General features: G+C 32.9%; 2 protein-coding genes and 1 long non-coding RNA gene across 4 annotated transcripts; all 3 read left to right on the top strand.

Moving 5' to 3' along the window:
* Nucleotides 1-5,763: 5,763 nt before the first annotated feature.
* On the top strand, nucleotides 5,764-11,445 carry LOC112801853 (uncharacterized). 2 transcript variants are annotated; one of them, XR_003202119.3, is made up of 9 exons: nucleotides 5,764-6,365; nucleotides 6,556-6,591; nucleotides 6,975-7,038; nucleotides 7,439-7,577; nucleotides 7,687-7,796; nucleotides 8,211-8,294; nucleotides 8,540-8,613; nucleotides 10,666-10,767; nucleotides 10,922-11,445. It is a non-coding gene; the product is annotated as an uncharacterized lncRNA (long non-coding RNA). The 2 variants fall into 2 exon arrangements; XR_011881684.1 differs by lacking the exon at nucleotides 7,687-7,796.
* A 2,256-nt stretch (nucleotides 11,446-13,701) lies between these two features.
* On the top strand, nucleotides 13,702-14,355 carry LOC112801851 (miraculin). The gene has a single exon (XM_025844796.2). It carries the CDS (start codon nucleotides 13,702-13,704, stop codon nucleotides 14,353-14,355), a length of 654 nt encoding a protein of 217 aa, XP_025700581.1.
* Nucleotides 14,356-19,649: 5,294 nt separating this feature from the next.
* Nucleotides 19,650-22,586, top strand: LOC112801850 (uncharacterized). The gene has a single exon (XM_025844795.3). It carries the CDS (start codon nucleotides 20,239-20,241, stop codon nucleotides 22,033-22,035), a length of 1,797 nt encoding a protein of 598 aa, XP_025700580.1. The 5' UTR covers nucleotides 19,650-20,238; the 3' UTR covers nucleotides 22,036-22,586.
* Nucleotides 22,587-23,216: the final 630 nt, after the last annotated feature.

The following is a 23,216-nucleotide window of genomic DNA, read 5'->3' as shown; positions in this document are numbered from 1 at the left end:
AAAAAAATACTGTTTTTATCCTCACATTATTATTATTATTATTATTATTATTATTATTATTATTATTATTATTATTATTATTATTATTATTTGGACAGAATAATTCTCACATTAGTAATGTGAGGATGAGGAGGTGTAATTGGAAAGAATACATGACAGCTTTAGTTTGCATTTGAAATGACAATTTTGTCCCAATACCACTCATTTTTTTTTTTCAATAGGACTCTAAAATATAAAAATATCCTCAAATGCTAAATCACTCGAAAAGCTAATTTTGTTGGTAATGAATTAGAGGAGTGTGTTATGAATCATTATAAAATGTTGATCTGTTTTTTATGAGTATAAAAATAATTTTTTTAATTAAAAACTACAAATTAAACACTTAAATTTGAGTGAAAGTAAAAAATTGAGAGTCAGAAGATAAAAATAAAAACATTGAAAATGAAATTTAGGTGGAATAAAAAATTGAGAGTCAATTTTGAATAAAAAACAAAAAAAAATTAAAAATCCAAATAAGAGAGTCCAACTTTATTATTCAAACAATTTTTTAAATGTTAGAATAAACACATAACCCTCAGATTTAATCTAACACTCGGAATTATAGTATTCATACAAAATTAAAATACATTAAATTTGTATTTAATTAAAAAAGATTTAGATTCTCTAAATTTTGAATTTAATTTTAGAGGGTAAAGTATGATCTATCACCATTTATTTTTTAAGTGGGACCAAGAGAATATCTGAGAGAAAAAATATTCAATAGTGGAGATCTCACTTTATCCTCTAAAGTAAAAAATCTAAAATTTAGAGTTCAAGAAATAAGAACCCCCACCCGAAAACCTCAAATTCTTCATCTTCATTCTGCAGAACACTCCCTTAAACCCTGACAACATTTTCTTTCACTTGCGCCACTAGTCCACTCCAACCCTCTGCCGCTTTTACACCCTCTCTTTTTGCCTCCTCCACCATCCCCGTCGACTAGATAGACTTCGTCTTCACTTGCTGTCCCTGTTGTTCCTGCGTCGCCCTTCGCCCTTCGCCGCGCCATTCGCCGGCTGAGCTGTACCCTTTGTCGCCGCCTCCCTTCGGCTTCACCTGCTGTTCCTGCATTTTTGGCTTCCCTTCCTCTTCTCGGCTTCGTCAACACTTCACCCTGCTCCATTTGCTCCACGGAACTTTGTCACCCATCTCCTACACTCTGCTTCCGCCAAGAGAGAGGGAGCTTCTGCGCCACAAAGTATCTCACCCATCATAGGATTGAGTTTGTTCAGGAGACGAATCCTCAACAACTAGCTTTTCTCTTTTTGGATTGCACCCTGGGAAAAAAAGTATGAATCAGAAAAACAAAATAAAATTGATGATAAATACTATCTAAACCAGTGCTTACTTTTTGGGTGTACTCTAAATTTTTTCTTTGTTTTTTGTTTTTTTTATTGATGATGATTCTTCACTTCTGAAAGTTAATGAGAAACACTCTGTTAATACATCAAATTTTGAAAATAAATGGAAAAGAAAGTGATGATAATTTCAGAATATTACTCATCATTCAATTCAGTTTCTGAATTGGAATCCTTCAGAATCTGCTTCCTTTTTTTGGATTCCATTCTGGAAGACAAACAATCATTAGTAAAAAACACCCTAAAAGTGACAAAATACACCCAAAAATATTACTTACTTTTTGGTCGTTCTAGTGGGTTGTTTCCTTTTTGGTTCCTCTAAGTCTTCTTCAGACTTAGAGGAAGAATCAACTTCAGTTTCGGATGTATCACTCTCAGATGATGATGAACTTGCCTTGTTCTTTTTTTCTTTTGTCTTTCTTTTCTTTTTCCTTCATTTGTTCCAACTTCTTTTTTGTTTCTGCTTTCTTTGTGATGCCCTAAAACAGTAGAAATGTTAGTTTACAGCATCTACATAAATAAAATACATGCAAATTAGAGAAGGTATTCAGTTCACTTACCATATGTTCATCTTCTGCTCTCATCCTTGCAACCAACTGCTCTCTATTCTAATTGCTAACCCAGGGCAGTCCACGTTTTCCTTTTCATTTCTTGTTTTTGTTTTTTGCCAAATGGAAATAGATTATCATCAAGGCAAAGAGGCAGCCGTCAATTGATTTTTTCTTTTTCAGATGGTAATTAGTTATGCCTTTGATGATGAAATTCAGCACTACATGGGCTCCCCAATTGCCCTCAATTATTTTGTCCATCTTAAAAATTGGAGCTAGGTACACAGGAGAGATTTTGTTTATTGTTGTTGGCAACAAGAATGCCATCTGAATATAGAGGATGAAAATCCTCTTGAACATCAGACGATCTTGTTCATTTTCAACACCAATACTCATCATCTCATCGGTCACATTCTTTAGAGTCTTCCCCTGAAATCTTCTAAAAATATGTTTGTTTTCTTCAAAAAGTTTCTTATAACTCACTTTCTCAGGAAATAGATGTCCTACAAAAAAAAAACAATTTAGACTACAAATCACTTGAAATACACCCAAATATCACTCATATACACCTATATTTGTTTCTTGATTACATGATAGCAGAATAAGATATTACGAAGAATGGAAGTATAGAGGTTTTCTGTAATCAATTACCAGATGCATTGAGGTCAAGGGCAGCCCCTATTGTGCTGGGTTTAACTCTAAAGGAACCATAGCTTGTTTTGAGTGTGTTTTTGTCCAAATTAAAGGAGTTAGTCAACTCCTTTAATAGTTTGTTGATGAGCGGATAATTTATACGCTTTTTGGCATTGTTTTCAGCATGTTTTTAGTATGTTTTAATTAGTTTTTATTATATTTTTATTAGTTTTTAGTTAAAATTAACTTTTCTGGACTTTACTATGAGTTTGTGTGTTTTTCTATGATTTCAGGTATTTTCTGGCTGAAATTGAGGGTCCTGAGCAAAAATCTGATTCAGAGGCTGAAAAGGACTGCAGATGCTGTTGGATTCTGACCTCCCTGCACTCAAAGTGGATTTTCTGGAGTTACAGAAGCCCAATTGGCGCGCTCTCAACGGCGTTGGAAAGTAGACATCCTGGGCTTTCCAGCAATGTATAATAGTCCATACTTTGCACAAGATTTGATGGCCCAAACCGGCATTGCAAATCAGCTTCAGAATTCCCAGCGTTTAATGCTGGAACTGGCATAAAAATTGGAGTTAAACGCCCAAACTAGCATAAAAGCTGGCGTTTAACTCCAGAAAAAGTCTCTACACATGAAAGCTTCAATGCTCAGCCCAAGCACACACCAAGTGGACCCCGGAAGTAGATTTTTACGTCATTTACTCATTTCTGTATACCCTAGGCTACTAGTTCACTATTAATAGGATCTTTTGACATTGTATCTGTACCTCATGACACTTTACACGTTTTTCATTGTATTTTCTACAGCATGAGTCTCTAAACCCCATGGTTAGGGGTGAGGAGCTCTGCTGTGTCTTGATGGATTAATGCAATTACTACTGTTTTTCATTCTATCACGCTTGTTTCTATTCTAAGATATCACTTGTTCTTCAACCTGATGAATGTGATGATCCGTGACACTCATCATCATTCTCGCCTATGAACGTGTGCCTGACAACCACCTCCGTTCTACCTTAGATTGAGTGAATATCTCTTGGATTCCTTAATCAGAATCTTCGTGGTATAAGCTAGAATTGATGGCGGCATTCAAGAGAATCCGGAAGGTCTAAACCTTGTCTGTGGTATTCTAAGTAGGATTCAAGGATTGAATGACTGTGACGAGCTTCAAACTCCTGAGGGCTGGGCGTTAGTGACAGACGCAAAAGAATCAATGGATTCTATTCCAACCCGATTGAGAACCGACAGATGATTAGCCGTGCTGTGACAGAGCGCGTTGAACATTTTCACTGAGAGGATGGGAGGTAGCCATTGACAATAGTGAAACCCTACATACAGCTTGCCATGGAAGGAGTCTTGCGTGCTTGAAGAAGAAGACAGTAGGAAAGCAGAGATTCAGAAGATAAAGCATCTCTAAAACCTCAATCTGTTCTCTATTACTGCAAAACAAGTACTTATTTCATGTTCTTTTACTTTTTACAATCAACCCCGATAATTATTGATATCATGACTAAGAGTTACAAGATAACCATAGCTTGCTTCAACCCGACAATCTCCGTGGGATCGACCCTTACTCACGTAAGGTATTACTTGGACGACCCAGTGCACTTGCTGGTTAGTTGTGCGGAATTGCAAAAGTGTGATTGCAATTTCGTGCACCATTTGTGATGCACCCTCATTGGCGGGATGTGCATGAGTCCACTAAAACTTAATTCCCGAACAATCGTTTTCTTTGCCTTGTTCATATTTTCAAATTTTTTACTCAATAATCTGGTGGCACACTTCAAGTCTTTGGTTTGCTGTAAAAAAAAAAAGCAAAATTAGAGTCATTTAAATAACATATATTTGTATTAGAAAAAATTAACTTGTTCTAAGACATATATTTATGCTTACATTGTATTTTTTTTCACTTTTGTTCTAAGACATATATTTATGCTGTCAATAGATAAAAAATACACCCAAATATGAGAGACATACACCCAAATATCAATCAGATACACCCAATTATCAGCCACATACACCCAAATCGAGTCCTATAAACATTTTATTTTTTTAGTTAAACAAAATTAAATGAGTTCAAAATCATATTCAATTAAACTAAACATGCATAAAATGATACTACAAGGTCAAGCACAATTAGAACAGTACCAGTTAGACTTCAATACTCCTATAATATATATATATATATATATATATATATATATATATATATATATATATATATATATATATATTATATGACATTATATGAGTTCAGAAAGATATTTAAGTTCAAAATGCCACTAGAAGCAACAATTGCATTCCAAGTCCGACATATACACCCAAAAATCCGCCATATACACCCAAAAATCATTTAGAAGAGGAAGAGTCTTTCATGTAAGCATGCACAAACCTACTTAAAAAATATGTAAACATGCACAAAACATGTACCAAAACATATCAAAACACACGTTAAAACATTCACTAGAAGTACATAAAATAGCGTAAACGAAGAGCAGTTTCATCAGAACATTAATATGAGATCTAAACCAAGAACAGTAAAATAGAGAGAGAAATACTAACGATATAGTGTTTTGATTTCGAAATAAGAAATAGAAATGTGAAAGCCCTAGAAGAACAGTAAAACAGTACCTTGAATAATGTTTGTTCGTTCTTTCTGGTGATTTTTTATGGAGATTTGTATGTTTTCTTCTTGATTTCTTCTACTCTTCGCGAGGAGTTGGAAGGTTTCTTCAGAATCGTAGTTGATTTCGAATGTGGCTTGAATCTCGACGATTTGGGTATTGATTGAGGAAGAAGAGGAAGAGTCTGTCATAATGAGTGTGGTTTGGAAAAATGCAATGGTTGATTAAGGCGCGTGTGTTTACGCTCGATTATAGAGGAGTGTAGTGCGAGTGCTTTTGTTTGGGTTTGGGCCAATTCACTACTAGAAAATTAGTTATTACACACGGATATTTCCGACGGATTTTATCCCACAAAAATACAGACGAAATTTCAGAGGAATTTTTTGTCGGAAAACAAAAAAAATGAATTAGCATAAATTACAGACGGAAAAAAGAATCCGTCGATAATTCCATCGAAAAAATTAATTTTTTTCGTGGAAAATGGTTACAGACGGAAGATCCGTCTGTAATTTAAAATTTTCTGTCGGAAATATTAAAATAAAGTTCAGCAAACTAACTCCTCATTTCACATATTCTTCCCTGCGCCTCCACACCCTCCCCTCCAAATGCTCTATCAGCGGCACTTCTCAGCCTTGCACCGCCGTCGAACCTTGCGCCTCCGCCGCACCGAACCTCCATTGCACTGAACTTCTATTGCCCCGTCACACGCCTTCCCGGCTCTTCTATGTGTGTTGCTCGCGTCGTTCCCTTTCTAACCCTAATGTGCATTTCTCCGCCACCGTCTTCATCGCCTTCGTCTACCTTCGTGATTTTATAAAACTACAGCACTGATAGCTCATTCAGCGGCACTAACCATAACCAATGGCATCCGCCGAGCAGCCATTGAAGAAGCGAAAGCACGATACTCTCCTGAAATCCCCACTACCACACCACCGCCACTAGCACCGCCGCCATAATCTCCTCAAACCCTAGCTCGTCCGCCTACTCCTCCTCCTCCGCCTCTGTCACATGATGAGGTCGTCACCAAGCAGAGGAACAAAGATGAGGTTCGAACCATGTTTGAGAGCTACCGTCGCATCAAGCTCTTCTTAGCAAAGAAGGAAGGTGATTTCATCCATGACCTTGAACAGAGCTTCTTCGCTCTCGTAAATGCTTCCAGAGGTAAACACTACTAAACAACACTTCATAGTTCATTCTCTATCTTTTTGGAGGGTATAAATTTAAAATCAAGGTTAATGAATTTGAGTTTATTTATACCATTCAGACCCTAATGTACCATTCTTCTCTTCTTCAGAATATAGCATTTTCTCATATCTTTCTAATTCAGTATTGCTTACATCACCATTTGCAGGTCTGTGAACTGGACTTGATATTCAACTTCTATAAGGTTTGTCCCTGCAACTCCATGTCATAATTTATGTTAATAAACAAATAAATTGTAATAATAATTAGTTATTTCCATTGATTCTTCAAGGTGGCCACCCTGAACAAAAAATGCTATGTTTCCCTAATTCCCTTAATCAAATATTGTTTCGTATTTTCAATGCTTGGTTCATTTGCCATAACTAAATAATCTTATAAGAGTAGATACTTTATTTGAATTTTGATCTGAGCTATCATTTCCTGTGTATAATATTGCCTGAAAATTATTCCCAACTATTAATAATGTTAATGTCTTGCTTCACGATGCAAAACTAGAAAGAACAAGTTGCTAACATAGACCTTAATCACGCTAACACGATGATCTTCACGGTTAACAAATGGATGCAGTTTCTCAGTGGAATAGAGAATTAAGGGAATAACAAAGTACTTCCAAGTCTGCAATGATAAAAAGGTAGGTCATTCATATTCTTTTGTTCTTTGTCTTTATTTGATAATGTTTTGAATACTAATTAAAATGAAAATCAAGACTTGAAACTAGAGTTTGTGAAACTAAAAATGAAGCTAAAAGAGATCAAGAATTCCACACTGATCAAATCAGGAATTAGCAACCCTATGGTAAGTGCCTTGCTTTCGATGCATTGAGGCTCTTTATGATTTCCAAAGCATCTTGGTACCTACTTTCTCTGGCTTGGGCATGGACAGGGACTGCAGTAATTGGAGTTAGTTCAACATGCATATTTTACTTAATCCTTATTGTCTGTTTGAAAAATTCTTCTCACTCCTATCCCTAAGAAACTCATCTACACTTAACATCTTTGTAATGCTCTCATTTTGCTGTTTCTTTGTTATAGGCCATGACTATCCTCACAAGTCATTTTCAAAGAACAAATTGGTTGAGGACATTGTTGGAGCTCTAATTTCTTTGCCACTAATTTTTTCATATGAGCCATGGTGATTTAAGCATGACAGACACCATGCAAAGATGAACATGTAAGTAGTGTTTCTCAATAATAATTTTAGTGGAAGATTTTGTAAATTATCAGCAGTTTCCTTCTTATTTTATTGTGCTTTCAAAACTATAATATCTTCATTGTTATAGGTTGTATGAAGATATTGCTTGGCACCCTGTTTGGAAAGATGAGTTTGATTCATCTCCTGTTTTGCAAAATGCAATAATATATTTCGAACATGGATGTCTATAGCTCACTGGTATGGTACATTATGAGATTTTTATTCTATGTGATCAACTATGCCCTCTGGCAGGTTAATGTAGCACTTTGATTTGAAGAAGTTCAGGACAAATGAAATAAAGAGGGTCAAGATAAGTTTAGCTTGTGTTTTTGCCTTTATGGCGATTGGATGGCCGTTAATTATTTATAAGACAGGAATCATGCGATGGATCAAATTTTGGTTCATGCCATGGCTGGATAATTTTACTTTACATCTAAAATTTGATATATGGTTATACCATTGGAGTTGGTAACATAGTTTTCAGTATCATATCATATCATAAGCCGCACTGATTATTTTTTTTATAAAAGATGATCATTTCAATAGTGTTTATAAATTGTAAAATGGATACTATTAATTTATTCTCATACAATCTGACAATCCCTTTTTCAGGCCTTTTCCTAACATATCTTGGGCTATACTTGATGAAAGGTCATGGACAACTGGCACTTCTCTACCTTGTTCCATGTACCTTAGGTAAGTAAATTAGTAGTAGTAGTAGTAAAAGTACATGAAAAACTAATGAAAATGTTCCTTATCCATTCTCGTGTTATGTTATTTGCTGAGAATGTTTAATAATTTTTCTATTTTGCAAAGTTGTCACAAGTGTTGTAGACTTAATTGAAATTTTTTTCATGTCTTTTTTGTTGTTGTATACTTATAATTAATGTAATAAATATTATTGTTATTATTATCTAAATTAATAACAACTTATCTTGTAGGTTGTTGATGGAAAACTTTCTCAAACTTGCTACTTTATAGCTCTGGATTTATGCTATAAATAGCTCAGTCACAAGTAAGTGTCTAACTAATTTTATTTCTAGTGGTCTCGTGATTTTCTATGCACAGTATTTGCAATTTCTGTTATCAAAATATTAGTAACTAGCAATCACCTAACTCTATTTATCTTCAGATATGTTATCCTTTTAGCTTTTTGCTTCTTCCCATGACCCAATCAGGAATAATTTAACAGCCACTTCCCTTTATACAATGAGTATAGCTAATCATGTCATGGAAAACTAGGACAGGTTTAAGCTAGAGACTAACAAGTTCATGCTAATACAGAAAGAAAAAGCATAATATCATTTATCTTGAAGGAGCCTATTAGTGCAATAGGATGGTTGTTACTCAAAGAACGAAGATAGTTATGCTATTTGTCTAAGTTGTTAGTTATTGTATTTTAATCTTTTGGATATTTATCTAATAATAATAACTTCACTTGCACCCCATAATAAAAAAATTCTTATATATACTTGCTTCGTGTTTTTCATTATTAGTGAGGTAGATCATGAATAATTTGACTTTCTTTCCTGCTTACATCATCATTACTGTTCATCTAGGAATTGTTTTGAAAATGGCTCGCTTAATTAAGAATGGTTCTTTAAGAGAGCAGAAGTCTAGTGCAGAACCTGTCAGCAAGGCTCCTTCTAAGATCTTTAATTGTTTTGAAAAGGATTTTTATGGTATATTCATATGTAGCTGTTGCTATAATCTTGTTATTTTAGCTATAGGTTTTCTTTCCTGTTTTTCTTATTTATTCCGATTTCTTCATAGGCTATCCATTTTGGTTTTAAATTGGCTATTTTCTTATTTATTCCGATTTCTTCAAGAACCGTGTAACCTATTGTATGGTCATATCATGTATGCCTCATGCTTTCCATTGTTTTCCTCCATTCTAAAATATCTGTCACTTTGAGAATTTGGTATCTTGATTTCGGTATTCTCATTTTCATTGAATTTTACATTGTTAGGTTTAGTTTTAGGACAGGATGATATATATATCTTTTCTTTGTTGGCTTAGTTTGCTAATGCATTATTAATCTGTTTGATTAGATACATGATTTATGTATCTATTTTACTGAAGTCCATATTGTAGTAATGCTTGATGCTACATGAATATCACATTGATTCTTTTGGAATTTTATTCTGGTCAAATACATAATATAATACCACTTTATCAATTTAGCTATTAGTCTGAGTGTCTAGACTTATGGTATGGAACACATTGCATTGTATACTGTTGACATCTGAATATTAGTTTGGATTCAATTTTATAAAATTCAAATCAAGTCAAAGGGAGTTACTATGACAGCATTGCTTGCCAAGGCTACAGCACTTGCTCTGGTTAAACACCCTGTTGTTAACTCTAGTTGTAGATATGGTAATAGCTTTACCTATAATAGCAGCATCAACATTGCAGTTGCTGTTGCTACTGAAGGCAGACTGATTACTCCAGTGCTTTAGGATGCTGATAAGAATTTTTAACCGGTTTTTTTTTTATTTTAAATGTACAACCCTAGAACATAGATATTGAACCAAAGCTTATCCAAATAAGTTAGTATGCTAGATCAATAGAGGCTGTTGAACTTTAGCAAAGATTGACTTCTCTGTCCAATTAATCTCAAAATTTTAGGTTTAACTTTGCTCTGAGTGCAAAATACACATTTATAGACTCTGGGTGCTAATTCTTCATTAAAATACAAACTAGGTTGATGTAATTAAAATTGAATAATACAAACTAGGGTATATAGATATCTTATTCACCGCTTTTAATTTCTTGCTACAATAATAATACATTATCAGATCTCTTAATAGCCTGCATAGCTGCATATATAAATCTCTATACATTTTTTTTAATTTATATAATGGGAGGTTATTTAATTAGATCAGATCTCTTACTGAAAAATGGTCTTTTGGTGTGAGTAATAACTTGAAAATAGTCCCTAAAAAAAAAGTTGTTTTATTCTTTTTCAGTTTGAATCGGTTATGTTTTTTATATATGTAGGACTTGGTTTACCCCAAATATATATACTTTGTTCATAACTTCATGCAATCTTCTTCTATACAGGATAGAGGAGCTCACCTCCGATTGTGTTAAAGTGAAAAAGTTTAATGATGCTCGTAGATTGATCTATCAAAGCAGATTGAGCTGAGTGTAAATTTCAAGAAGGTAATATTTTGAAGAAGAGAGTAACTATACTGGAAAAGAAACAAATGAGTACTTTTAAAATTAAAAGGGAATTAATCGTTTAATCTATTCTATTTTGGCTTCTTTTTTTTCCTTACTTGTTTGGTTATTTTGCATTCCGACGAGTAATTTGCAGAATTCAATGGACCAAGTGGTTGATAATGGCATAGCAAACCTAAAGATTATCACTCTCAGTATAAGGAGCATATTATGAATTTACTAAATGATAGAGAATCAAGTGTTAAATCCATAATCAATGTGATTGATGAAAGAGTCAGGAGTTTTGATCAGAGTACTATACCATATTTGATCCTCCAAAGAGATGGACAACTAGAAGATCATGAATGTCGAGATGTGCATATAAGCCCTCAGGAATGGATAATGCTGGCACTGGCACGACACATCAGGAATGCACTAAAGGACTATGATGATGATGAGGATGAAGATGACACTGAAGACTATAGCTGATAGTTTTAGTATGGTTGAACAATATACTAGGAATTATAGTTGATGATCAATACACTTTGTTTATGTTTTGAATTATATTGACTTGCTTGTTTATAGTACTTTTCTTTTAGTTTGATAATACCATGAATTTGTTTATTTTTTGAAATATAAATATTCGAATACAAATTAGATAAAAAATTTGTATTAAATTTATATTTATTTTGTATGAAAACAAGTTTATTTTGTAATTGATAAAATAAAAAAATTCTATTTTACCTTACTGACGAATTTACAAACGAATTTTCTGTCTGTATTTATAGACGAAAAATCCGTCTGAAAATCCGTCTTAATTACCGACGGAAAATCTGTCGGAAAGTTGGTCGGCTTCGGGAAATGGATGGAAAATTTACAGAGGGAAAATCTGTTGGTAACTGGTAAAATCCGTCGGTAATTTTTCGACAGAAAAAAATCCGTCGATAAATAATTTTCGATTTATAGAGGGACAAAATTCGTCGATAATTTCGTCTGTAACTAAAAATTCATCTGTAATAAAAACTAAATCTATCTGTAAATCTGTTTATATTAATTTATTTTTTAGTTGTAATTTGTATAATTTGTAAGCTAAAAAAATTTATATATATAGCAGGTCTGATAGATAATATATATAAGGGGCCGATTATTGTATGTTTCATATGTTTAAGTATAAGTTACATTAGAAAAGACAATGTATTCTACAAGCTATCCAAAAAGTAGTCATTAATTATGAACTTAGGACAAAAGAAAATTAAAGGGGAAAGAAAAACATGCAATTTCAATTAAGAGTGTACATATCAAACATTGTTTCCAAGACTTTTCCAAATGAAGAATAGCAATAAAAATTTGTACATATGCATGTGCTTCTTAATTAGCTTGCTGACTAAGATACTAATAAAACCATTACAGTACATTCATTAATAATGCTGATAATTACGTGGAATTCGATCTAGTATATATAACTTAACAAGGAAAATTCTATCGGCCAAAATAATTGACTTGAAATTTATTTTCTTTTCCCTCCTTGCATAATTATATTTTTTGTGGCTTGAAAGAAAATAAATAACAATAAAAATAAATAAAAATAAATAAAAAAATTGCTTAGAAAAGGTATTCTTATTGAATATATTACTTTTAAACTTCTTTTAAGGCAACGAAAGTTTCATTTAAGGAGAAACAGTTTTCATTGTAGTCTTTATCATGATGTCTGCTACTGTGTTTGCATCTCTCAAGATTAACCGGAGATCAGCACACTATTTCCAAGACATGATATCTTTGATTTTTAACACTAAAGAATCAATAAAACCAGAGTAATTTTGTAAATTATTGACAATAGTAAAAGCCTTCACACAGTCTGTCTCACATATAATGTCTCTTTGCCCGAATTCCATGCTAAAAGAAAGTCTCTCCAAATAGCAAACATCTCTCCTTGCAAAATGTTACGACCCTCAATTGTTCCCAAACAACCTCGTTGCCACCTTCCCTTCCAATCTCTGCTAATACAAACAAAATCAACTCGAGCACCATTAGCGGGATAGCTAGCATCACAATTAATCTTAAAGGTATCCACTGAGGGGAGAATCCAAAAGCCACTAATGGTGAAGGGGATAGACAATCGTTGCAACTCAAAAATATTCCGGAGGTCTAATGCTCGTGAGGATGAAAGATCTTGTTATTCCTTGAAAGCCAAATCCACCAGAGAAGAGAAAAGAATCTAAAGGGGCGCTGTTTGCTATTATGTAAGTACCAATTCATCAAATTCACTGGTTGATAGGAGATTCCTAAAACTTGCCGAACTAACTGGGCTTTTGGACAATCCCAAATGCAATGTAAAACCGATTTCTGACCTAAAAAATATTGTAAATAGTTATCCATATGCAAAATGCCCTTCCTAAAACGAAATGTAGCAGTAGAAAGAGCCTCCAAAAGACATATCCATGCATAATTATATACGTTGCTATATGAATTTTCTTAACAAATATTTTAAGAACTTTTTTTAATTATAAAAAATTAGAAGCCATTTAAATTTAGTTTGTATTCAAAAGTCATTAAAAAACCCCCTAAATTTATTAAAATTTTAATTAAATATTTCCATTTTTAGGTTTATAAATAATATTTTAGAATATTTATTAATACTTTGATATAAATTATATTGAAATTTAAAATTCGTACTTGTCATAAATTTAATATCATAAACTCTCGTATAAAAAAAAATAGATTCTCTCAATTTTTTAATTATTTAATAAATTGTGATTTCTCTTTTCTTACACTTTTCAAGTGAGATAAAAAAATATATAAAAAAATATTAAATAATAATCACACTTTAACAAATTATTAAAAAAAATGGAAAGAATTCCTTTCTTGTTCGTTGTATAAATATGTGCTTTCCATCAACCAAGATTTACATACACATCATTTACCATCAGATCAACCAAAATGACGTCACTAGTGTTTCTTTTTGCTCTTCTCTTTGCTTTGTGCACTCATCCATTTCTCGGTGAAGCTCAAGGAGGGCCAATCATGGAACTAGTGATTGACACAGATAACAATACTCTCCAGGCCGGCAAGGACTATTATATCCGGCCCGTCTCCATCAGACCATCCATCATATGTCGCTGGCTGCCATGTACAGTTGGCGCCGGCTTAGCCCTTCAATCAACAACACCAAACAAAACCTGTCCTCTTAACGTTGTGGCCGAACGTGGGACAGGTCAGGCAGTAACATTCACACCGGTTAACCCTAAAGCAAATAGGGAAATCTACACTAACTCCGATTTGAACATCAAATTCGACGTTAAGTCGAATTGCTCTGAATCCACGGTGTGGAAGTTAGTGAGTGATGCTTCAAGTGGACAAAGGATTGTGACAACTGGTGGTGTTATTGGAAACCCTGGAAAAAACACAGTTAACAATTGGTTCCAGATTCAGAAGGATGATAATGATTACAACTTCTATTTCTGTCCTAAGGTTTGTGAAACTTGCAAGCCAGTTTGTGGGAACATTGGTGTGTTTCAAGATAGTAATGGGAGTTCGCTTGTTGCTATCACTGATCAACCATACAAAGTTCGGTTCCAGCCAGTATCTTCTTAAATCGGTCAAATTAAAGCTCCAATTAATTAATAATGATATGACAAATAAATAAAGTATTTGCATGTGTATTTCTTTGTTTTTACTATATAGTTTGTAACTTTGTGACACTGATATTATATTGTTCAGTGTTGGCTTGGATTTGTTGATGATATATACACAAGAGATGGAATAGTAAATAAGTCATCTAATAATTAGTGAAATGCATCTCATGCTGGAATAAAATTGCCGTTCATGTCATGTTGTTATCATTAAAGTGCGAATAAACTTGATTAATTAGAAACCTAATTTACAGTAGCTTAGTGCAAGCACTCCAGCTGTTAACAATTTGAATAAGTCAATATGAGAAGAGAATAAAGGGATAATGAATAATGACTTTGCTGCGTGGTTTTGATAGGGGATATGATTTTTAAGAAAATTGATACATGACTATATAATTAATTGCTAGTCCCAAAGGTTCCATAAGGTTTTTAGTGGATGTGAATCATGTGATGACATTTTTTGACACACCATCAATATTCTAAAACCATCTAGAATTTTCGCTCCGCTTTATTTATATTGTAATATATCGAAAATGTGAATATTTTTATTGTTTAAAATTAAATTTTAAAAATTTTGAAATTAAATTCTTTGAATTAAACACTGCTTTTATGAAGTCACCAAAAAAAAAAATACTGCTTTTTATCCAGTGAATAATTTGGTGGTCCTTACTTATTTTTTCACTAACTGTGGTGAAAATTTAAATAAACAGTTAAATCATTATTAAATTTGATTTAACAGTAGGTTATATTTTGTCAATTATAATTAATTTTTTTTTTGCAATTAATGGTATATGAACTACAGTCTAATAGAATTTGTTATTTCGATAAAAAATTTTGTTGAATCCTAAATTTCACCTACACAAAATTGAATTTCATAATTTTCAACTAATTAAACATACAATTGTCTCTCTTCATCAACATCAATGTCATCATCTTTTTCACTCTAATCTTAATTCTGTTGATGTTCAACTACACATCTCCTAAATTTCATATTTTGCATTGTTACAAGCTTATTTCTTTATCAAATTTACGGCGTATATCTTATCTCTCAATCTCTTTACTTAGAGGAAGCAATCCGAATTCCAATGTCTAATGAGGTAAGTTTTTTTATCAATCTAAAACCCTAAATCATACTCTTAGGATTAATTTTGATAAATTTCTTGCATCATGTCATCAAATACCTAGCCTAAATTAAGATTATTTCTAGCATTATTTACTTATTTAATTAGATTATTATTTATCTACTGCAAGCAATGTTAAATTATTAACGACTTTAGATGAGGAGAGAACTGTCGAAACTGTATTCTTGTTGGGTGCATAGCATCGATGGAAGACAGTCACCTGTATGGGGACGATGGTGGCGATGAGTATTGTTGACTCATCGATTGTTCTAGAAATACTCTCTTTTGCACTACCCGTTTCCATTATTTGAATTGTCCCTGTTCGATTTTGGCACAAAATTTTTCAATTTTGTAGTTTTTGATGCGGTGGACGAGAAAATATTTTTTCTACATTACAGTGATGGACCAAATCTAGTAAACTCCTCTGTCTCCATGACTTAGCAGTAAACCAGAAAAGCTTCACCTTTATGAGATAATATAACCCTGTTCTTTACATTTTCCATTTTATCACTTCATATTTAATTTATGATTTTTATTGATTATTCTATTTGTAATTGTGACTTCAACTGAAACTGGTTTTAATTTTAAAGTAACTACTATAGCTTATGTTTCTACAATAATGTGTTGAAAAAGGTAAAGATTGTGTGTTACTTATTATGCTGCAAATTAAAAATTAGCTCCCCTTTATCGTAAAATCTAACTAAGAATACATTATGCATATATATATCTTCAATTGTTTTTTGAACTTATACAAATCTTTGAGGAGGGGTTGGCTTCAAATCTTCTTGTGTATATAATTATCAGCTTCGCTGAAATACTTTACATTAATTAATGCATTTTTTTAAGGTAAATAATTCTGAATTTTTAGTGAGTTGATGAAGTAAATTTCGCTCATAATACTTATCATTCATTGTATTAAAAGACAAATTGAAGGACTTTGATATAATTCTTTTGAATTGCATAATATGTAAAGCTTAAATGAGCTTCCTTCTAATATAAATAAATCAATTTAAATAAATATTATCTTTTTCTTAATGCTATAATATAGATTATTAACACTGAAGTTATATAAGATCTGATTTAAAACTGTTACATTGTTCTTTGTGATTTAGATTTATGTTTCTAAAATATTTTTCTTTATTATCTTTTCCAGTTGCACAGTTTGGATTTTGGATCACCAATATAGATAATATCCATTTTTTCTACTAGTTATGAGTCTCAAGATAAAGGACCATCAATTAGAGCTTGATTAATTATGTTATGTTATTTAATTTAATTTCATAATTATGTGTAATTGACATTGTTACGCAGCCAATTAAGACTCAATAATTAGTATCTTTGATTTTATGTCCAACTTAAGGCCACAATTTCATGTTGCTAATACTCTTGAATTGTGATGTAATGTCATGTTATTTACTATTGTGCATGAATTAATACTCAGTACTTTTATAATTATATGATTGTGTCACTGAGTAACATAAATAGTTAGCAATCAATACATGTTTAATTTTGTAAAAGTATGTTCATAAACTCTAAAAATAAATAGTGTCATGACTTCAAATACAAGTCTTTTAATTAGTGAATATAGATATAAATTTAGAGAAATTTCATATAATAAAACTACAAAATTAAAAGCATGTATTTTATAACATTTTTATGAAAGAACTCCTAAGGATAATGAATGTTGACCGACCAATATTTTGATTGCTATAAAATAAAAGAAAAAGATAAATAAGTGATTCATCCATAATATAGATAATAATTAAAGTTAAAATCTTTGTAAGTACACTCATAATATCCAAACTGACACAACTAAAATAAAATTAGATGATAATTAAAGCTTGAAAATAAAATTAGTTTATAATTAAAGCAAACTACATAATACGGACTACATATGCCAATAAAAAAATGCTTAGGTATTGGTCCTTCATGCTACCACCTGGTGATTCTCCCACTCAATTGCATCTTTAAGAATCTCATTCTTTAACTGATTGAAGAGACTAGTAACCAAGTCCACCGCTAAGAAGCAAGTTGTGTTCCAACTGTTTCATGAGTAAAAAACAATAAAATAAGAACACATAGTTTAAAACACTATGTTATTAACATAAAAAGAAACATGTTATAGAAATGGTCACAGAGATTATGATAAAGGATAACAAAGGACCATTTTATATTATTTTCTTCTATTTTTATAGACTCTAATGTGTGATAAAATAATTAACTCATCCCAATTTCTCAAAAATTGAGATGAATTAAAAAAATTGAATGGCTCTTGCAAGTCTCTTGTATCTCATACTCGTGAAAAGAAATACTTCAAAATGGAAATATAATCACAAAACAATAGACAACTTAGAATAATGAATTTAAAAGGGTCAATTGTTGTCTTTGTATGATCTATCACTAACTAACCTGCATAGTATAACTAATGAATGAATTGAAGTTAAAAGAATTGAGTTACCAACTAACTTACATAACATTACTAGTGCATAAATTTGAATATCCTTATTATTATATAAAGAATAATATAAGATCCAAACATTCTGATATAAAGCACTAAGAAAATGAACCTCCCTTAATTGCTTCTAGTAAACTTTTTAATAACCAAACATATGTTTGCTGCCACTCATCACACACAAAAGTGGCCACAAAGACAACTGTGCGGTTATGGTTATTAACACCCGAAAAAATAACAAAGCAGACAATGATATTTGTTCTTTTTGTAAGTTGCGTCAAAAGCCAATACATCACTAAACAATTGATAATCCATTTGGCTTATTTCATCACACCAAAATAAATTTTTTATCGAGTGAAACCTATCAACCTCATATCTTATAACCATGAGAGTGCTGCAAAAATATGTGCAGTGCCTAATCCATCCTTCTTCAATATATTTATTTGCTCAATGTCTGCAACAGGTATTTTTCTGTGATCAGGAAGCATTGCAGTAAAAATTGGAGAAAGAACGTAAAAGGTCATGATTATGCAAATCAGAAAATTTGGAGATTGAGAGATAAGATATACGCTTTAAATTTGATAAAAAAAAAAAGCTTGTAATAGTATATGAAACTTAGAAGATGTATAGTTGAACATTAATAGAATTAAGATTAGAGTGAAGAAGATGATGACATTGATGTTGATGAAGGGAAACAATTATGTGTTTAATTAATTGAAAATTATGAAATTCCATTTTATGTGCGGATAAAATTTAGGATTCAACACAAATTTTTATCCAAATAACAAATTCTATTATGCTGTAGCTCATATACCATTAATTACAAAAAAAAATTTAATTATAATTGACAAAGCATAACCTGCCGTTCCGTTCATTTAAGTTTTTACCACAGTTGATGAAAAAACAAGTGAGGACCACCAAATCATTCATGTTATTATTATTTTTTTGGGATAGAATCCTCACATTACCAGGATGAGGAGGTGTAATCAGAAAGAAGTCAAAGAATAGGATTTGGATCCAAAGTTTGAATTTCACTTTAGATAATAAAGTGTGATCTCTCACCATTGATTTTATAGGTGGGACCAAAAATAAATATAAAAGAGAAAATATTCAAAGGTAGAAGATCTCACTTTACTCTTTAAAATGAAATTCAAACTTTAGAGGATCTAAATCCAAAAAACACATGACGGCTTCGTCTGCCTTTGAAATGACAATTTTATTCCAATACCACTCGTTTTTATTTTATTTTTTTTCTAACAAGACTCTAAAATATCAAAAATATTCCCAAATGCCAAATCACTCGAAAGGCTATTTTTTTTTTTGTTGTGGATTGAAAAAGTGTGTTATAAATAATTATAAAAAATTGATATATTTTTTATAAATATAAAGATAATTTTTTTAATTAAAAATTATAAATCAAAACTCAGATTTAAGTGAGAATAAAAAATTAAAAATTAAAGAATAAAAATAAAAAAATGAGAATCAGATTTGGGTGAAATAAAAAATCGAAAATTAATTTCGAATAAAAAACAAAAATAAAATTCAGAAAATTCAAATCAAAATCCAACTTTATTATTTAAACAAATTTTCAATGTTAGAATATAAATTTGAGCTTCAGATTTAATCTAACACTCAAATTTATAGTATTTATACAAAATTAAAATACACTAAGTTTCTACCTAATTAAAAAACACCACTTGTAGTACAATACAAAAAAATAAAAACCCCCACCCGAAAACCCCAAATTCTTCATCTTGATTCTGCAGAACACTCCCTTAAACCCTGACCACATTTTCTTCCACCTGCGCCACCTGTCCACTCCAACCCTCTGCCGCCGTTACACCGTCTCCTTTCGCCTCCTCCGCTGTCCCCGTCGACTAGATATACTTCGTCTTCGCCTGCTGTCCCTGCTGTTCCTGCGTCGCCCTTCGCCATTCGCCGGCTGAGCTGTACCCTTCGCCGCCGCCTCCCTTCGGCTTCGCTTGCTGTTCCTGCGTCTTCAGCTTCCCTTCCTCTTCTCGGCCTCGTCAACACTTCACCCTGCTCCATTTGCTCCACGGCACTTCGTCACCCATCTCCTACACTCTGCCTTCACCAAGAGAGAGGGAGCTTCTGCGGTGCTACGACGATGGCACTTCAGATTTTGTGATGGCAGTTTTGGGCGGAGAAATGTGGCCGATTTGTGGTTCTCTGGTAATTTTAGTAGATTTGAGTTTCATTATAAAATTAAATTTACTACCGAAAGAAACAAGTTTTCAATTGAATTCCATCAATGATGTTGCGTTCTTCAACAAGAGCTTCTCTGCGTTTCTTTCCGCAGTATACTCAATTAGGTATTCTTTCTAGTCCCAAATCCTTCCGTTTTCCCATTACTCCCTCTTATTCCACTCATATTCATGCCCTTAAGGACAGACCCTATCTCGTAGATTCTATTAGGAATCTCCAGAACCTTGATTCTGCTCTGCATTTGTTTCACAAAATGCTTTCCATGAACCCTTTGCCATGCGTGAATGACTTTAACTTCTTGTTTAGCTCTATTGTTAAGATGAAGCATTACATAGCTGCCATTTCTTCAATCAAACATGTGTTCTCCTTAGGATTCAAATCGGACATTTTTACTCTCAATATTGTCGTCAATTGTCTGTGCCGTTTGAATCACACACCCTTTGCCTTCTCCGTGGTGGGGATGATGTTCAAAATTGGCTTGGAGCCCAATGTGGTCACATTGAACACCATTGTTAATGGTCTTTGTATTGAAGGCAATGTGGATTATGCTATTTGGTTTGTTGACCACATGGATAACATGGGATATCAACCCGACAACCACTCTTTTGGAGCAATCATAAATGGTTTGTGCAAAATTGGCAAAACCCCTGCTGCCATTATGATTCTAAGGAAGACAGAAACAAGAAACTGCAAACCAAGTGTTGATGTTGCAGGTTATAACGCAATTCTGGATAGTCTTTGCAAGGATGGGATGGTATCTGAGGCTTTGAGTCTATTCTCGGAAATGACAACGAAAGGTATACAACCCTCTACGATCACTTACAATCGCTTGATTCAAGGACTCTGTACTTTCAGCAGATGGCAAGAGGCTGCGTCTTTACTGAGCGAGAGGAAACAAAAGGGAATCATGCCCGATAAATATACTTTCAATATTTTGGTGGATGCTCTTTGTAAAGAGGGAAAGATTTCAAGTGTTAGAGCCATACTTGGTCAAATGGTTCGAATGGGAGAGGAGCCTAACGTTGTCACCTATAACTCAATGATTGCTGGTTATTGTTGCCAAAATCAAATGGAGGAGGCCATGAAAGTATTTGATTTGATGGTTCACAAGGGATGCCTACCAGATGACAACACTTATACTACATTAATCCATGGATGGTGCAAGATCAAAAGGATTGATAAGGCTATTTATCTCTTGGATGAAATGATCAATAAAGGTTTAAATCTGAATGTTGTGACTTGGAATACTCTTATCTATGGATTTTGCAGAGCGGGGAAACCGTTAGCTGCTAAAGAATTGTTTTTTACAATGCACAAGTTTGGTCAACATCCTAATCTACAGAGCTGTGCCACTATATTGGATGGCCTATTCAAATGCCATTTGTTTTCTGACGCAATATCATTATTTAGAGATATGGAGACAAATAATTTGGATCTTAATATTGTAATTTACAACGTGGTGCTCGATGGGATGTGCAATACTAGAAAACTAAATGATGCATGTGAACTCTTCTCTTGTCTTCCAGCAAAAGGCTTGAAACCTGATCTATATACTTATGCAATAATGATCCAAGGTCTATGTAGGGAAGGACTTGTGGTTGATGCTGAAGAGTTACTGATGAATATGGAAGAGGATGGCTGCTTGCCAGATAGCTGCACATATAATGTCTTCGTCCAAGGATTACTGCGTAGAAATGATGTGCCAAGGTCAATAAAATATCTTCAGATTATGAAAGACAAAGGTTTTGCAGCAGATGCCACCACCATGGAATTGCTTGTAGATTATATCTCTGCCCACAAAGAAGAGAATGCTTTTCTGGAATTTGCACAGAAAATTGTTTGAATATATGAATATAATCTTAGTTCATTATTTGATTTGAGGATTTGATGTTTGGATAAGTTTGTCTGGACTTGTTGAAGAATATGAACTGACACTACCATGCTGCTCTTTGATTTCAAATTGTCCACAGCAGAGCAAGAATCTCCTTCCTGAGAAGGTTAGCTTATTCTTCATATTTCAACCAAAGCTCAATGATGCAAAATCACATATCAAAGATGGAAATTTGTTCAATAACATAAACTCCCAGCCAGTGTGGAAGATATTATATGGTCAAAGAAGCATTCTATATGAGCAAGATATCATTGATAATTGAAAATATGCGATGCCTTGGTGTCTCTTGGAAATTGTAATTATGTATAAAGTATTTTGTTTATCACAGCTTACATGCCATTGTAATGGCCATTTTGCCCCTAATACTTGCCGAGGACTTTTTATGTCATGTCATTTTGTAAATGTTGAGGCCTGGCAGCCGCTGGTGGGTGCAAATGTGTACATATGAAAATGAGAATATGTGAAATCAGAAATGTTGCCATCATATATTAAAAAGATGCACAATATATCACATCGCAAAACTATATATTGCCACGATAAAAATGAAGGTTAGATACAAATAAGTAGATTACGCGAGTTAAACCTTAAAATGATCTTTAACATCGGCCGTGAGTATTAAAAAGATCTCTGAAATTTTAACTACACTAATTTAATATGTGAGATTCGAAAAATTATACCACATTAATTTTGAAAAAGTATAGGGAACCAATGGCCTAAGTGTACAATGTGTACAATGGAGGTTTAGGAAGTATTAAAGATATGACCATTATTGTTACATTGTCCTATTAGGTTGTGCTTTTGGGATGTTCATTTTATTCATAGACCAAAGATTTAGCCCATTGTACACATTGTATGCTTAGGTCATTAGCTCCCTAGCACTATCCATTAATTTTATATCCTTTTTCGATTAACTGAGTCATGATTCGGTTAGTGAGTTGGCAGAGATAAGGGTCTCTCATCCCCTTAATTTCAAGGTGGCTACTCCAATGAAGATTTAATGATTATCATCATGTGAAGATACATCATTTTGACCATTGGATGATAGATTGTAGGGCTTGATTTGATTTGAAGTAAAAGTGTTACTTTTATTTAAAATGTTGCTAAATAAATAAGTTACACTTTTTGAACAAGGA

This window comes from Arachis hypogaea, chromosome 5 (genome assembly GCF_003086295.3).
Source record: "Arachis hypogaea cultivar Tifrunner chromosome 5, arahy.Tifrunner.gnm2.J5K5, whole genome shotgun sequence".
Lineage (NCBI taxonomy): Eukaryota > Viridiplantae > Streptophyta > Magnoliopsida > Fabales > Fabaceae > Arachis > Arachis hypogaea.
Note: the sequence above shows the minus strand (reverse complement) of the source record. Positions and strands in the feature narration are given on the sequence as shown.

What these genes read in the sequence shown, in the direction of transcription:
- LOC112801851 (XM_025844796.2), top strand. Translation starts at nt 13,702, where the DNA reads ATGACGTCACTAGTGTTTCTTTTTGCTCTTCTCTTTGCTTTGTGCACT.
- LOC112801850 (XM_025844795.3), top strand. Translation starts at nt 20,239, where the DNA reads ATGATGTTGCGTTCTTCAACAAGAGCTTCTCTGCGTTTCTTTCCGCAG.